Source organism: Aptenodytes patagonicus, chromosome W (assembly GCF_965638725.1).
Source record: "Aptenodytes patagonicus chromosome W, bAptPat1.pri.cur, whole genome shotgun sequence".
In the NCBI taxonomy this organism is placed as follows: domain Eukaryota; kingdom Metazoa; phylum Chordata; class Aves; order Sphenisciformes; family Spheniscidae; genus Aptenodytes; species Aptenodytes patagonicus.
In genome coordinates this window covers 4,449,705-4,465,044 of record NC_134981.1, presented here as the reverse complement: position 1 = coordinate 4,465,044, position 15,340 = coordinate 4,449,705, and the positions used below count along the sequence as shown (strand labels likewise).

General features: G+C 43.8%; 1 protein-coding gene across 7 annotated transcripts in view; it reads right to left on the bottom strand.

Moving 5' to 3' along the window:
• LOC143172137 (E3 SUMO-protein ligase PIAS2) overlaps nt 1–15,340 on the bottom strand; it is a 36,944-nt gene that overhangs the window by 13,160 nt on the left and 8,444 nt on the right. For all 7 annotated transcript variants that reach the window (XR_012997304.1, XR_012997305.1, XM_076361391.1 and 4 more), the window contains exons 2-9: nt 14,716–15,190; nt 10,953–11,037; nt 10,296–10,346; nt 10,079–10,169; nt 5,624–5,758; nt 2,023–2,128; nt 1,476–1,549; nt 422–582 (exon numbers count right to left, since the gene is read on the bottom strand). Coding sequence is in view for 5 of the 7 variants with exons in the window: in XM_076361391.1 (XP_076217506.1) it covers nt 422–582; nt 1,476–1,549; nt 2,023–2,128; nt 5,624–5,758; nt 10,079–10,169; nt 10,296–10,346; nt 10,953–11,037; nt 14,716–15,190 (1,178 nt within the window). In the remaining 2 variants the exon portion in view is untranslated. The remainder of the gene's footprint in view (nt 1–421; nt 583–1,475; nt 1,550–2,022; nt 2,129–5,623; nt 5,759–10,078; nt 10,170–10,295; nt 10,347–10,952; nt 11,038–14,715; nt 15,191–15,340) is intronic.

The following is a 15,340-nucleotide window of genomic DNA, read 5'->3' as shown; positions in this document are numbered from 1 at the left end:
CAACCTACCCATATTCCACTCCAACATTACTGCAATTCATAGATTTCTGTACAGGATGGGAAACCATCGTCCTTTGAATCAAGTTTGACGCTTGTTTGTGAGTTAAAGTTAAATTTTAAAGTTAATAGCTTCAGAGATAGGGTCACGTAAAAGGGAGACCTGTCCTTAGAGGTCACATTTGGATTTCTCCAGAGGAAATATACTGAGGCTCGGGAGTTTGATGATGCAGTTAGGAGATAAACTTACGTAGTTCCTAACACAGGAATAGAAACTAACGGAGTCTAATGGTTCCTCCCAGTTCTAAAGTATTTTGAGAAAGAAAATAGCTACTTTTGTGACTCGAGGTTTAGCCATTTCATGCTATCAAGTACATCATGAAAAATTTTAAGTAATTGTGTAATCTGCAAACCCAGTCTCTTACCCATCTAATATTAGGCTCTCATAAGCTGCCTTTTTGTCACAGACAGGGCAGATCCAGGTAGGCTTCTTTTCATTCATTTGAAGATAAAGAGCAGCATCAAAACATTGCAGGTGTGTGCAAGTAACAGCCCGGCATGGGATTGTCAGTCTCATTTTTCCCAGCTGCAGGAGATGCATTTAAAGACCGTCAGAACAGAAGACAGTGAAGTAGGCCTGGATGGCTAACAATGAAATCAGAGGCAGTCGGTGAAGTAACTGTCTCTTCTCACTACAGAGGTGCCCAGTGCTAAGGTCGCTGCAGGCAAACCCACCCTATCAAAGCACGTACAGCGCGCTTAAAGCGACAATAAAGCCATCCTCAAAGTCTTCACCAAGTTGAAGACAGTCAGAAACATTTCCAATGGACCTGCATCAATGTTATTCCTAGGATTCTGTTTTTATTAAGAGACCTACTGAAGCACCTCCTCTATCATTTTCTTTTAGCCACATACTTCAAGCGTTTTTGAGAGCTCCAGTTAGGTTAGACTCGGAATGGCATTACACCCATTTTAACATTGGCCCGAACAGACCAGTCACCAACACAAGGCCAGTTTCTACCTGGGAAGAGAAACCCCAAGGCAGCGTTACCTTGTTACACGGTGATTGACTTCTTTGTTATAGTAGCTGGCAGTATAAGCAATACCACCGAGATAAGGAGATCTGAAGTTTTATTTATCACTGTGCCCCTTAATTATTCTGTCACCCCGCCCAGTTAGTCTCAACACCTCAATATACAAGACGATTCCTTCTAAAGGCCTCACTACACACACGCGAGTAGCAACTTGATTCTGACTGCATTACAGCCGAAGCATTCACAGTTCTAAATCATAGTTGGTTGAATGCTGCTACAATCAGGTGGTTGTAGATGCGCCCTTCTCCCCGCTGTTTTATATTAACGAATCAGTATAAACCAAAAGCCAGTTAAGTTTTTAAAGCGCGGCCTTCTAAAAGCAGCCCAGCTCTGCACTGAAGATGACTAGACAAATCTGCATACGGTAATTTCCAGCCGTACTTACAGGACACATCAGAGATACCCGCAGACTGGTCGTGGCAATCTCACTATCGGGATCTGCAGTTAGTTTTTCTTTAACTATTAAAATAAATTCAGAAGTTATACACAGGCATCATTATTTAAAAAGCTAATCTTGATTCGCCAGGACATGTACTTTATTTCCAGCTGTCTAAAAAAAATTAAGCATCTCGCAAACTAGTTCATAGCAATATCAAACAACAATAGTTTCACTATTTATAAGCAACTGGCAAACACTGGGGGGGGGGGGGGGGGGGGGGGGGGAAGAGAGAGAGAGAGAGAGAGAGAGAGAGAGAGAGAGAGAGAGAGAGAGAGAGAGAGAGAGAGATATCTCCCCTGTACCCCCTACCGGCTCAAGGAGCTTCACTGAAAAACTGCACGATGCCTCAGCAACAGCAAAGGGAAGCTTTCATACTCTGGGCATGGACTTTCTTTTCCAAGTGCTGCAAATCCCCCGAGTATCACCAGTTCTAGTTTTAAAGAACCACCGACCACCCTCAGAAAGTACAGACAGGTAAATTAATTTGACTTACTTAGTGCTCTGGAATGATCGGGGTTCCTGATACCTTTCATTTTTAACCTCTGCAAAAGCATAGCTGAAGTGAGCTGACGAACGAGATACACAGACATGGAGTAATTCTACAAAAAGAGTGATTAAAGATTAAATATGGCTTTCATACAGTACTTCCACTATGAAAACAGATTGCTATTTACACTAGTTGTAGCACACAGTAAAAACAAAAACGTGCCGATTTTTTGCTTAATAGTTAGAAAAAGCATTGACAGACAACTTCGTTACTGTGCAAGAGTCCAACACTCTGCCAGAATTCTCCTGCCAACCGTGTCCAATTGTCCTACTCCAGTTGTGACTTAAGTAAGAAGAACAACCCCGCAACCAAGAGACAATCTGGGCTCTTTTCTTGGAAGGATGATTTAGAGTGCTGACACACCTTCTCACACATGCAGTCTTTCAGAGCTTCTCACGTTTGTCTCCTAAACCCTTCCCTTTTTTCAGTGTCAATCTGTTAGCGGGGAGCTCAAAGACAATCCCATGACAAAAGAAAAGATGAATGCTCTTTCGGGTGCAAACACAACCCCTTCAAACGGCACCCAGCAGCACCAATTCCTTTGTACCTTTTCTTCAGCTTGCTCTGCTTTGAAGCCAAGCCTCATTACACCATATCCACTCCCCTGAGGCTGGCCACGTTCCCTAGCATTTACTACTCCTCCCTAACTCACACCGCCTGCCAGCTGCCTTCGTTCAGCGTTCACTCTCTCTTCAAGGTCACTAATGAGAAGAAAATTCTGCAAGCCCCACTACTGCAGAATAACAATGGTTTCATCTGTATAACAAACACAACCTGCGATCTCTTATTTCCACTCCCTGCCAGCCACCTTCTTACGGCTCCTATACTGTCTGGGTACTGCACAAGAAGTTTAAACAAGAGCACCTACTGCCCTGCTCCTCCTTTACCACCTATAGGAAAACCAGCTCTTACCTAGATGAGCAGATAAAGTTATCTAAATGCATGGGAAACCACTACGAAAAATGGAATTACTTTTTTTTTCCCCCCCTTAAAGAACGACCATACATTGCACTCTTTATTGCCTACCGCAAGAATTCTACGGGCTCAAGTCTGACCACCTCTGTGGGATTAATGCCTCCTTTGCTCAGAAGCCCTCCACTATCAGTCAAGCACACGCCAATAAGGCCTTGCCATGTGAGCCCGCCGACACTCCAGACGGTGCCCAAGGGTCTCATTTAGAGGATGAATAGCGGCGGCTGCTACGTGAGTTCTGATACTTAGAGCAGAGCAGCAGCATTAAACCAGAGAACCCGCTTTACCTCTCAGGGCAAGGGGGAATGCTGGGACAACCTCCAATTCGTCTGCTTCCATGAGAATATGTTTTGGCAGGCACGGGGGAGGAAGAAAGCAGGGGTCGGTGGGAGAGACCAAGACCACACGCAACACCGCAGTCATCTCAAGATTCCTGCGCTTTATCATTGGGAAGCAACGGCTTAGATCTTTCCCTCCACCTCTGTTTTAGAAGTAAAAAAAAACCCACACAACTTTGCTGTCAGCACTGCCCTTCATTTATTTTCTGAACGTTAGCTTTCTCTCCAATTTCTTTTTTTTTTTTTAATTTTAATTAGTGTATAAAAGCTTATACTGGAGTCTCACTTTGAAACATGTGGTGTCTCCGGTCCACAGATTTTGAAGAAAAAAAGAGGTAAGCTACTTTGATAGTTGAATCCAGAAGGATTTACACAACTAGTCACAGACAGAGGAATAAGTAGGTTCTTGATTTACTAATAGCTAAAAGAGCTGCTGCAACAGCTAATTAAACCTAGGAAGAGTTCAGAAATTCCTCACGCTCTCCCTTTCTTTCCTTAGTAAATCCATAGGGGGATTTCTAAACGGCCATGCAGCCATTTTAAAAGCTAATTCCTTTTCAACTATGATCAATGACCACAGACACTAGAAAGCAACAGGTATCACATTTCAGTCACCACCCCCTTTATCTCCTGCCACCTGAAGTCTAGCATGCTTTTCCCCCACTGCAGCTTTCCATGAAGTTTAGAATTGCATTACAAAGAGGCTTCAATTCCACACACACACACACCCCGCTCTCCATCCTTCCCCACACTGAGTCACTTCTCCCTCAAGTCACACAAACTTCCAGAATACTCTTCATTTGTAAGAACACACACACTGCTCAGGATATCCTGCATTACGAACACACACACACCACACAAGTATGGTCCAACCAAGCACGTCTGAGATCCATCAAGCCCAGAAACAGACTTGGGGGTACTAGTTGATGAAAAGCTGGACATGAGCCGGCCACGTGCGCTCGCAGCCCAGAAGGCCAATTGTATCCTGGGCTGCATCCAAAGCAGCGTGGCCAGCAGGTGGAGGGAGGGGATTCTGCCCCTCTGCTCTGCTCTGATGAGACCCCACCTGGAGCACTGCGTCCAGCTCTGGAGCCCTCGGTATAAGAAAGACACAGACCTGTTGGAGCAGGTCCAGAAGAGGGTCACGAAAATGGTCAGGGGGATGGAACACCTCTGCTATGAGGACAGGCTGAGAGAGTTGGGGTTGTCCAGCCTGGAGAAGAGAAGGCTCTGGGGAGACCTTATTGCGGCCTTTCAGTACTTCAAGGGGGCTTAGAAGAAAGATGGGGACAGACTTTTTAGCAGGGCCTGTTGCGACAGGACAAGGGGGAATGGCTTTAAACTGAAAGAGGGGAGGTTCAGACTAGATAGAAGGAAGAAATGTTTTACGCTGAGTGTGGTGAATCACTGGCCCAGGTTGCCCAGAGAGGGGGTGGATGCCCCATCCCTGGAAACATTCCAGGTCAGGCTGGACGGGGCTCTGAGCGACCTGATCTAGTTGAAGATGTCCCTGCTCGTTGCAGGGGGGTTGGACTAGATGGCCTTTAGGGGTCCCTTCCAACCCAAACTATTCTGTGATTCTATGACACCAGCAGCCTGACACCTCCCCAGTAAACCCTTCCCAGCAACCTGCCATCTAAGAGCTTTCTGAGCTGGAAATCCCGCCCCTGTTTTGGTTTATTAAGTACAATTTTAAATCGACTCACAGAGAGGCCATTTCAATGTAAAAAAGGAATCTCAAAAGAATGGAGATGGAAATATCCATTAACCAGTTCTTCCTACAAAATAAAAATTGCTTTTGCAGAACTACTTAGTATTACTTGGTTAGAAAATACAAAAACCTCAAAAACAAAGGCATGTATCCACCCCCATGGCCTTGGCACATCTGGTCAGTTTAAAAAGCCTTCTCCAAGGGACAGTTACAACAGATAATGGGAAGTGTTATTTTGTTGTGTCTGAACTGGTTTGTACTATTTACACGACAAAAAGATTTTGGCATTTTTGACACGCGTTTCAGGCAACCCCTAACAGCAGGCTTTCTGATGTGAATTGTGTAAGGAAGTCTTTGCCACCTGTATGCACGTTTTACGTATGTTAATGTAGACTACCATACTTCTAGAGCAAACTTCATTTCCTGGCAGTGATAATAAGTTCAGCCGCTTAATACTAAACACAGAAGGAATGCTAGATGAGGTTATTTAGACAACTTCCCACATCCTACAGAACGTACAGTTTACCTTTCCAATTTCAGAAGCCCAGGAAATGGAGATCTGGTTTGGCACTGCTGATGACAGCCTAACTAGAGATGTTATATTCAAGGGGCGCCCAGGTCGCTTCTGTTCAATTCCATTTTTTGGCGGTGGAGCATATCCCTGTGGGAAGAAAAGGACAAGGAAAGTGTTACCAAGTCTCCCCGCTGTACTCCGAAACAGACTTGTTAGGTTTAAACAGATCTATGGGAAGCAGGTAAACCTAGACGCTCTCTAGGCTGGAGACTAAATTCAACACTTACTCTGAGAAATATCAGTCTTTGACAGTCTAATACCGTAAGTCAACCACAATTTTAAAGCACTTTTTAAGTGGTTTTACAGAAGTGCTGAAAAGGGGGAAGAGAACGCAGTTTTGGTCCAGGTAAGTTCACTGGAAGAGTAAAAAGTCATGTTGATGCGTTGTGCTTTTTTCCCCCCCCACCCCACTGAAAGAGAGCGGAACATCGCAAGGACACAGCCTTAGTGACAAACACAGCAAGCCACGAAGAGTTAATTCAGTGTTTCACACCCGGAACACACTTCATTGATTCTATTTAAGAAACAATAAAGTCTTGTTCCAAGAGCTCCACATCTCCTTGGCGTCTGCTTTGCCCCGTATCAACCACACCTAGCCCCATTAGCGACAGGCTGTTATCTGTACTCTGCCAAGGCCCCTGAAGAAGAGCTGCGCGTGGAATATCAGCTGTATTTAAGAGCTAATCGGCTTTGCTGTTGTCTGCAGAAACAAAATAAACTAGGTATTGTTTGCTCAGCTTTGAAAAATTTCGTAACCTAGACTGCTTTTCTCTGTAGTTTTATTTCCTATATGATGTTCACGCATTGAATCAGGAGCCATCCTGTTCCCTTTTGCTTCTAGGCAAGCACATACTCTCCAGCATACCGTGAGCAGAAAGTACTCGTGCCACGTGAAGGAGCACACGGCCTAACTGCAGCTTATTCATCTCGCCCTGCGTCTGTCGCTACGAAAGCAAGCCAGTCTGTAACAGGAACTCTGAGAATCTCCGTTTTGAGCTCACACAGGCTGCCTGCAGTCCACTCGTCTCAAAAACTCATCCTGCACCAGAAGGATGCCAATAAGAGATTGCAGCCCTGCGTCTTGCACAGAACTGACTGCCAGATTTCACTTAGTTCAAGACAGTGTTGTTCTATACAAGAAACTCTCCCAGAAAGGATATGCTGGAAAACACACACATATTTTTTTACCCAGAGAAACACACATTCACAGCCTAGTACTTGGAAAAAGAGTTACTTTGAAAGTCACTGAGTCTGAAAACAAAAAAACAGAAATAAACAGCCTCTTCCACTAGCCAAGAATACCATAGGATAATCACTGCCTTTAATCCAAGGAGGACTCGATAGTTGTCACATCATTTCCTAGGTTTCCAAAGCAACTCCGTTACTAGTCCATACGTTTCGCCTGACAACCAAGCCCTGGCTGTGCCTCGCCACTGCCCTTTATTAATTTCAGACAGGACTCTCGCTCGCAGTGGCAGAATAGGGACTCGGAGCATCTCCAGGCAGGTCTGCCAGGCCAGAGCAGCAGACGACAATTGCTGAAGAACTCTCTCTAAAATGGTTCTCACCCCAGGTGGAGAGTGACCCAGTAGCTATAAGGAACCTTACCACGCGTGCTTTATCACAGAACATGGAGGCAGCAAATGTATGGGGACTGCTGACAGTTTCCCATTTAAAAGAATGAACGATTTGCCATTTCTTTAATCAGACCTAACAGCTGCAGCCATTTACAGAGTATACATCCCAGTTGCTTTGCTGTAGTACTCCTTTCTCTACCGTGGTGACTTTGTAGTGAGCTTATGTGGACAAACACACCATCCCTGCAATATTTAGGAGGGTATTTCCACACATGCTGTACCAGCCACAATAATCCAGCTGGTCTCCAACCTAAAATGAAGCTGCCTTGCTTTCAAGAGAGCAAGGATGCAAGCTCTCTTATATTTCTCAATTTTTTTTTCTCTTTCAGAGACAGACTCTGCAGCTCACGTGCTTCGTTTCAGTCAAGCTTTTGATGTTTTCTTCCACAGAGCAATGACCTCGAGCTCAGATTTAATTCTGTGCTCCTAGAACACTTTAAAACCTTCCCTTCCTAGCCTTCCAGGACTTCAGTAAAGAGCACTCTGCTTGCCTATCACAACCAGCACGGTCTAGCACTGTTTAGTTAGGCTGCCAATTCTAGTGGCTAGCAAGTGCCAACGTTATTTGGGTCTGTCTCCCACGCTTCTTGCAAGAACCGTATTAGTCAAAGCAGGTGGAATCTGCTATAGCCAGAAAAGTCTATCAACAGAAAGTACGATTGCTCTTCGATCTGGCTATTTCCAACCTGCCCTGACATATTGGATTTTGTCCTTTGAAAGAGACCTGCAGTGGTCTATGGAGGTTCCCTGAGAAGAAAAGCAAATTACCTTTTTGGACTTCCGCGTTTTGCCTTGCCTACAAGAGAAGTCAACAGGAGAACCACCTGCTGCAGTGCTTTATGTATAAAATCCTTGTTACGTGCCAAGACACCAGCATGCAAGGCTGTACTCCTTTTAAGTCAGAACCAACACTGTAAGAGGAAGGCACAGATAGTTGTAGGAATACAAGAAAACATCGTGTTAACATGAGTTGGCACAACCTGAAGCAGTACTGGCACCCTGGCAGCATTTCTCTGAAGTTTCTGGTAAGGACGGCAGACAAGGACCAGGAATAGTTTACAGACATCTGCGGAGGCATGAACTGCTATACCAGGGAATGACAGAACAGTACTCACTTAAGAATTGTACAAGTTGGCAACAGAGGCTGCTATCACTGATTAATTACCTAACACCAACACTACTGAGTTAGACAATAGCGGTCTTTGAGGCAAAGAAGTTACCTTACATTTCCTGCAACAGAAAGGAACCGCCAGAGGGATGCAGACAGCGACCAAATCAACAAGAAAATGTTTGCAGGAGCACTCGGACTGAGACTATATTTGTCATTCAGCTCATACTAAAGGAGGAGAGGAAAGGAAGTTGCCGAGACAGTAGTCATTTATTCACTTTCTCACCTAAAGTTTCTGCTGAACAGATTAAAGAGTCATCTTATGACGTGCAGGAAGAACCTGCAGGGTTTAGATCTAAAGCAAAGCAAGAATCCAAGATTACAAACAATTTTTGCTACGACTGTGACGTATGTTACACACAAAATGGATAGCGTAACACAGCATAGCGGGGCGTAAGCTATATTAGCAAGACTGAGAACCAGCAGACATCGATGTCCACAGGATAACATGAGACCCAATTCTTTTGGTGGGTTGCTTAAAGAAAGGAAGACAATCTGCAGAAGAAAGGAGAAAATCCTGCAAGATTATCACAGAGAACATAACTGGCATTTGCAGAAAATACTGACCAGAAAACATATGAAAGAAATTCTCTTACACACTGAAGACAGATAGAAGAACAGTGATGCAGTGGTTAAAGAAGTAGGGGGAAGACAAGCTACAGAATCTCATTTAAGCTGAGTAGAGGCCAAAAAAGCAGTCACGGTTGCGTATGGCAGGAGGGAGGGTACAGGACAACACATCTGACACAGCAAGAAGGTGACAAACATTCTGAAAAAGAGGTTTCGGACTTCCTCTCTCCACACAGCATTTTTCCAAACCTACTGCTAAAAAAAAAAAAAAACAAACCACCCTCTGTACTACTACTATTTCCATCTTCTATAGCTTCCAGAACTATTCAGAATGGGTTGCGTAAGGGTTTCTCTCTGTTCTACTGTACAGAGATACCCACTGCAGAGATTTTTCAGGAATAATGAGAGTGCTTTTCCCTTTTTGTGTATATTCAAGCCTTGAGGTGACCCTGCCTACGTGCTAACATTTGCAACATCAGACACCAGTAAAGTGTACGACTGCCAACGCTGTTCTGTTCCAGTATCACCAAATGCTAGGAACCCTAAAACCTGTCTGTTCTTCATCCCCGCAATGAATTCTGCTCTAACCAGACAGATGCAGAGCAGCGTACAAACTTGTAAGTTCCCTCATAACAAGAAGGAACTCAAGCCAATCACAAATAGAGATAGCCCAAACAAGTGAGGGCTACTACCAATCAAGGCAAATAAACTCAGTTTCAAGACCTACGAGGAGGATTCCCCATGCAGACGCTGGTTTGGTTTTGACATATTTTGTTACGTTAACTGCAACAGATGAGGTTTGCTGTTGGTGGCTAAAACACAATTAATCCATGCAGTGGCTGTAACACGATTAACAGTAGTAACGGCTCTCTCACACAGCAAATGTACAAACCATATGCCTAACATTAGTAACTAGAGAAATTTGAGTGGTAACAATAAACAGCTTGATTGTTTTAGCAAGCTAACATTACAGAAAAAACACACACACCACAAAGTCACAAAGAAGCCACAAATGCGTACAAACAAGCTTACCGGCAACGGAAACAGCTTCCCATTTACTTTAATACACAAACTATTAGGGTAATTATCTTCTTGAGGGCAGCTTGTCTCTGCTAGGCATAACCTATATCCCCAAAAAGAGAAAGCGTCATTTTCAAGTGTCGCCACATTCATACGTCCCCACAAACATCTAGACTTACGTTACATTAGCCAGTTAAGAAGTCATAAGAGAACACTATGAAAAAGGTACCTTAGCTGAACTTGGACTGTGTAATCTCTCCTGCCCCCTGGCAAGAAGTCCCTGTGACAACGAAAAAGAAAGAGAAGTACCCATTTAGACGGCAGGTCTCATATTCCAGTCATATGCACAAAGAACTGGCACGCCTGCCGCAACAGCACTAAACCTTGCTCTTATTTTTCTTTTATTGAGCTGTGAACGAGTCTTACAAGCGACACCCCTGCTTAGCTACTGCAAGTTAAGCAGGACTTTAGGATCAGCATCCTCTGTCAAGAGTTTATAGTAACAATAAAGTATGAAGTTGCCAGAGAGGAAAAAAACCCATGAATTCTCTTGGCTTACACCATAGGTCTTACAACAACGTGACCCCTGGGGCAGAAGATAAAAGCAGCCTCCATTCCTGCAGCCAGGAAACAGGCAGGGAAGAAAAGCTTACCGCCTCTCTAAATAGTCACAATTATTTGGAACTGAGTAATTGTTAACTCTTTAGTGGCACAGGATTTACCCCAACTGCACATGAATTCTGTGCACAGATAAACTCAGCATAACTTTGGTGAGGATTATCACTCTGCAAGCTTATGCGATGCATAAAATGAACCAGAAAACCCATACTTTCTCCTGAAATTTTGCCAAAGTTTACCTACGCTATGCCACGCTCTTACTTCTTACCTGGAAATACAGATTTCTCTGACCTGCTGAGGTGTTAAAGCAAAGATAAAAAACTTCTCTTGGAACTTCTGAATACTGCTCTGTACTAGAAAAAGAGAGACACAAAAGAGGTTTAACCATGGTGATTAAAGTCATTGATTAAAACAGGATCTGCAATTGAGTTTTTCCTGGAACGAGGCATAAGTCACTTCATATAATCAAACTGTGGTTGAACTACATGGAACTGTCAACAGGAAAGCAATGGAACAAATCATTCATTCAACTATATTCAGATGGCTTAATATCACATTACACTTCAGTACGAAAGAAGCTTGGCAAGCTGCGTTACAGTCCTTTCTCCCAAGGGAGAAAGGTTCAAACAAACACACAACAAAATATAACACTGGATACCTGACGAAGAGAGTACCACGGAGAAGATGTTTACAGCTATTTGAATGCGCTACAAGAAGAGAACACGCACCAGAAGTTATTAATGGACAGCTGGAAAATTACTCAATTCAGAAACAGCTAAAGGTAATTAAGCCTTTGGGGAGGAAGGGAGGGAGCACAACCCCTAACACCAGAGAAGCCAGCTAGACTGCACGTCTGGGAACTGCCCTGCAGTAGCATTTGGGGGGGGGGGGGACGGGGACGGGGGGGGGGACAGGGGGGACACACAAAACAAAACACACAACTTTCATATCAGAAACCTACTTGTCTGTCAGTGATGGGAAGCAGTAATATTTTAGTATTAAGGGTTCATAGTATGCACATGTTATTTTTCTACTTTCTTTCGACTTGAGAAGTTAGAAATCTTGACCTGAAAATAAACGTAGATTGGACTTGTCCAACAGTTTAAAGTAACCAGCAAGGAGGACAAATGCAAAAATAGCACAACTAAACCAGGCAAATTGGGAAGAGCTAGACTGTCTTGTACACTGTGACATTCAGAGAAGATGATCTCTATGCCCAGAAAACACACACAAGAAGGACACAAGCACAAAATAAAACCCAGGTAGAGCAAACACACACACCAAGTTCCTCAAACAATTCAAAACAGCTACATTGTGCACATACACGCACACACACACCCCCCATAGACAACATTTTACATTTTAAAATAATACTTGAGCACATGTAAAAGAGATCATGGAAATATTTTGTTATTGAATTGAGCGTGGGTTAAAACTAAACCCCACACCTACACCTGCTCTTGCGTTCTCATATTAGTGCAAAAGAATACCTACGCTCACCCCTTTTAAAGAGTCGCAGTGAAGCAGACTATACTTTTAGCTCTCTGACCTATTTGGTTTCCGAATCCTTAATTCTCAAACACAAAAAACTTTCTTTGTTCTATGTCCCAGTGACCCGAGTCTACTAACTGGGACTATAAGCTATCCATATCAATCTAAAAATATTAGATAAAGCCTCATTTCCAAATTTGCTTGTGAATCCATGTTAAGAGTGATTTTCAGCCAACATTTGTATCCTTCTAACATCAGAAAGGCCCATTATTTCCCCATCAAGCCATTCCTCACATCTCATTTCCCTACTCCTCCTCACACAGATCTGAGTTGTAGCTCTGGCTGCTGCCACCTTCAGGTACTGTGCTCTGGAAAGAGTTTGAAGGCAAGCAAGTACTCAGTTAAATTAATCTTCTCCCCCTCACCCATGTCCTAAGAGAACCCAAACGTTACAGGACTAGATAATCCTCACTCCTATGAAAACTGGGCAACATGCAACAAAGAGCCTACAGTCTTCAAAGGAAAGAGGAATTTACGTGCAGCTCTAGCTATAACATGGTGACACCCCTAAGGAAGCATCTTCCTTTCAGAAAAAAAGATCAATTTCCAGCTGTTGGGGAAATTTCTAGCATATCACCTCTAGATATCACTGACCAGGAAACAAGAGGTAACTGCACAGCAGAAATATAATGCAGAGCACACACTGCATTATATGGGACAGGGTGACAATGTGGCTGGCAACCTAGTCTGGTTAACTATGAGCCAACAGTTGTGCCATAATACAGAATAATTCAGGAAGCTAGTTAAGATGCTCAGCTACTGCACACAGTGAACATAAGCAGGAGTTAGCCAGGACATCGTGGCACTGACAGATTATCTCTGTAAAGGTAATGGCAGCATGAGCCATAGAGCTGTCCAACACCACAGCAGCTATTGTCCTAATACACGGGTTTGATATTAAACTCTTCTCTAACAGGGTGTCACGACACACAAATGGAAGGGACCACAGGCATTGTAAATAAAGCTCGTTAGTAATGTTTGCTGCTTTAGGTGCTGGAGGATGACCAACGATCAGTATGTGCCTCACTGAGGCATAAGTCACAGCCTAGAAAGGCTCTATTATCAGTTAAGAAATTAATAATATTGTTTAGAAACACTTCAGCATTTTTCAAGCTGTTTGCATCCTCTTAAATATTTTAAATAGTTAGGGAACATTTTCTACCATGTAAATTAAGACAGGTTGAATTTCAAGACAGAAAACAACATATTTCCAAATAATTAAATATGTTTAAGAGGGAGGCATTTGAGGAAGCTAAGCTGAGACTTCAGGTTATTTGGAAGACAAAGGTCCACTCTACATTTTAACATAGCGTATGGCAACAACCGGTAGGCTGAGAAACCTTCACTAAACTGAGTACAACACTGAACATTCTTTGCACAAAGTATCTATTTCAGTGCCAGATGCCAGAACCTGCAGAATTGTTGCAGTGAGATAAATGCAAACTAACAAACCAGTGAACTTGTTCTCCTTATTTTGTTGCAACTTATTAATTACTGACGCTGCAATCCTTTTCCTGTTGGCCCTGACAGAGGTGTTCGCCATTTGTACCAGACAGACTTCAGGTCCAAATCTTTCAGCCAAAAGTAACTCCACGGGAGGTTCAGACTAGATATTAAAAAACATTTCTTTACCAAGAGGGTGGTCAAACACTGGACCAGGCTTCCTAGAGAGGTTGTTGATGCCCCAAGCCTGTCAGTATTTAAGAGGCATTTGGACAATGCCCTTAACTATTATTCTTTAACTTTTGGTCAGCCCTGAAGTGGTCAGGCAGTTTGATGATCACTGTAGGTACCTTCCAACTGAACTATTCTACTCCACTATTTAATATTCAAAAAACAAAGATCTTTAATCATATAATATTTACAGAAGAGAACACTATTTTCTGAAGTATAGCTTGGCACTTTTGGGGACAGGTGGTGAAGAGAGGGCAAGAGTAGAAATAAGAACACCTCTCCTATGAGGACAGGCTGAGAGAGTTGGGGTTGTCCAGCCTGGAGAAGAGAAGGCTTTGGGGAGACCTTATTGCAGCCTATCAGTACTTAAAGAGGGGGCTTAGAAGAAAGATGGGGACAGACTTTTTAGCAGGGCCTGTTGCGACAGGACAAGGGGGAATGGCTTTAAACTAAAGGGGGTAGATTTAGACTAGATAGAAGGAAGAAATGTTTTACACTGAGGGTGGTGAAACACTGGCCCAGGTTGCCCAGAGAGGTGGTGGATGCCCCATCCCTGGAAACATTCCAGGTCAGGTTGGACGGGGCTCTGAGCGACCTGATCTAGTTGAAGATGTCCCTGCTCGTTGCAGGGGGGTTGGACTAGATGGCCTTTAGAGGTCCCTTCCAACCCAAACCATTCTGCAATAAGAAGGGAAGGGACTTTCTGCTTTTCCCCAGCTGCAAAAAGCAATTGAAGTCTGGACTTAGTACTGTCATAAGCAACACCTATTTCATTAATTAAACCTGCAGAGCCATTAAACACTTACCTAGACTTGTAGGTTTTATGAGCACATCAAGCACATCGTAAAAAGGCAGGCTTTTCAGCTGAACATCGGGATGAACGGGTGGAATCGGAGGGGATGGCTGCTGCATCTCAAAGTGGGGCTTAGTGTCTTGGAGGAGCACAGAACTGACAGGCGAGGAAGGAGACTGAGGCGTGACCGAAGTAGAAGGGAGCGGGTGAATGCCAGCAACAGCCAGGTCAGGCTCGACAGGAGAGGAACTACTGTCCAAATTGAAAACCGCAGGTTTTATAGCCGATAAGTCCGAAAGTCCTTCAATCGTCCTTGGGTACCGACGCCTATAGAGTTCTCGGATTTTTATCTGAACTGCTGGACTGCAGCCACTCTTCAGTAAGTGCAGTGCCCTCATCAGGAGGTCATGTTTCCGCCCGCTTTTATTACGTCCAGCAAACCCCAACAACACTTGCAGTTCAGAAACACGAAAACTTGATACCATATTCTAGAAAGAAAAGAGATGAGCACAGGTGAACCAACAGTGCCCCAAGCAGGCCTTTCTGAGGAGCATGGTGAAGCATCTGAACTTCCATCATTCCAGTTTTACACCTGTCAGCTTAGATACTACCCATACCCTTACCCAACGCAAGAGTAT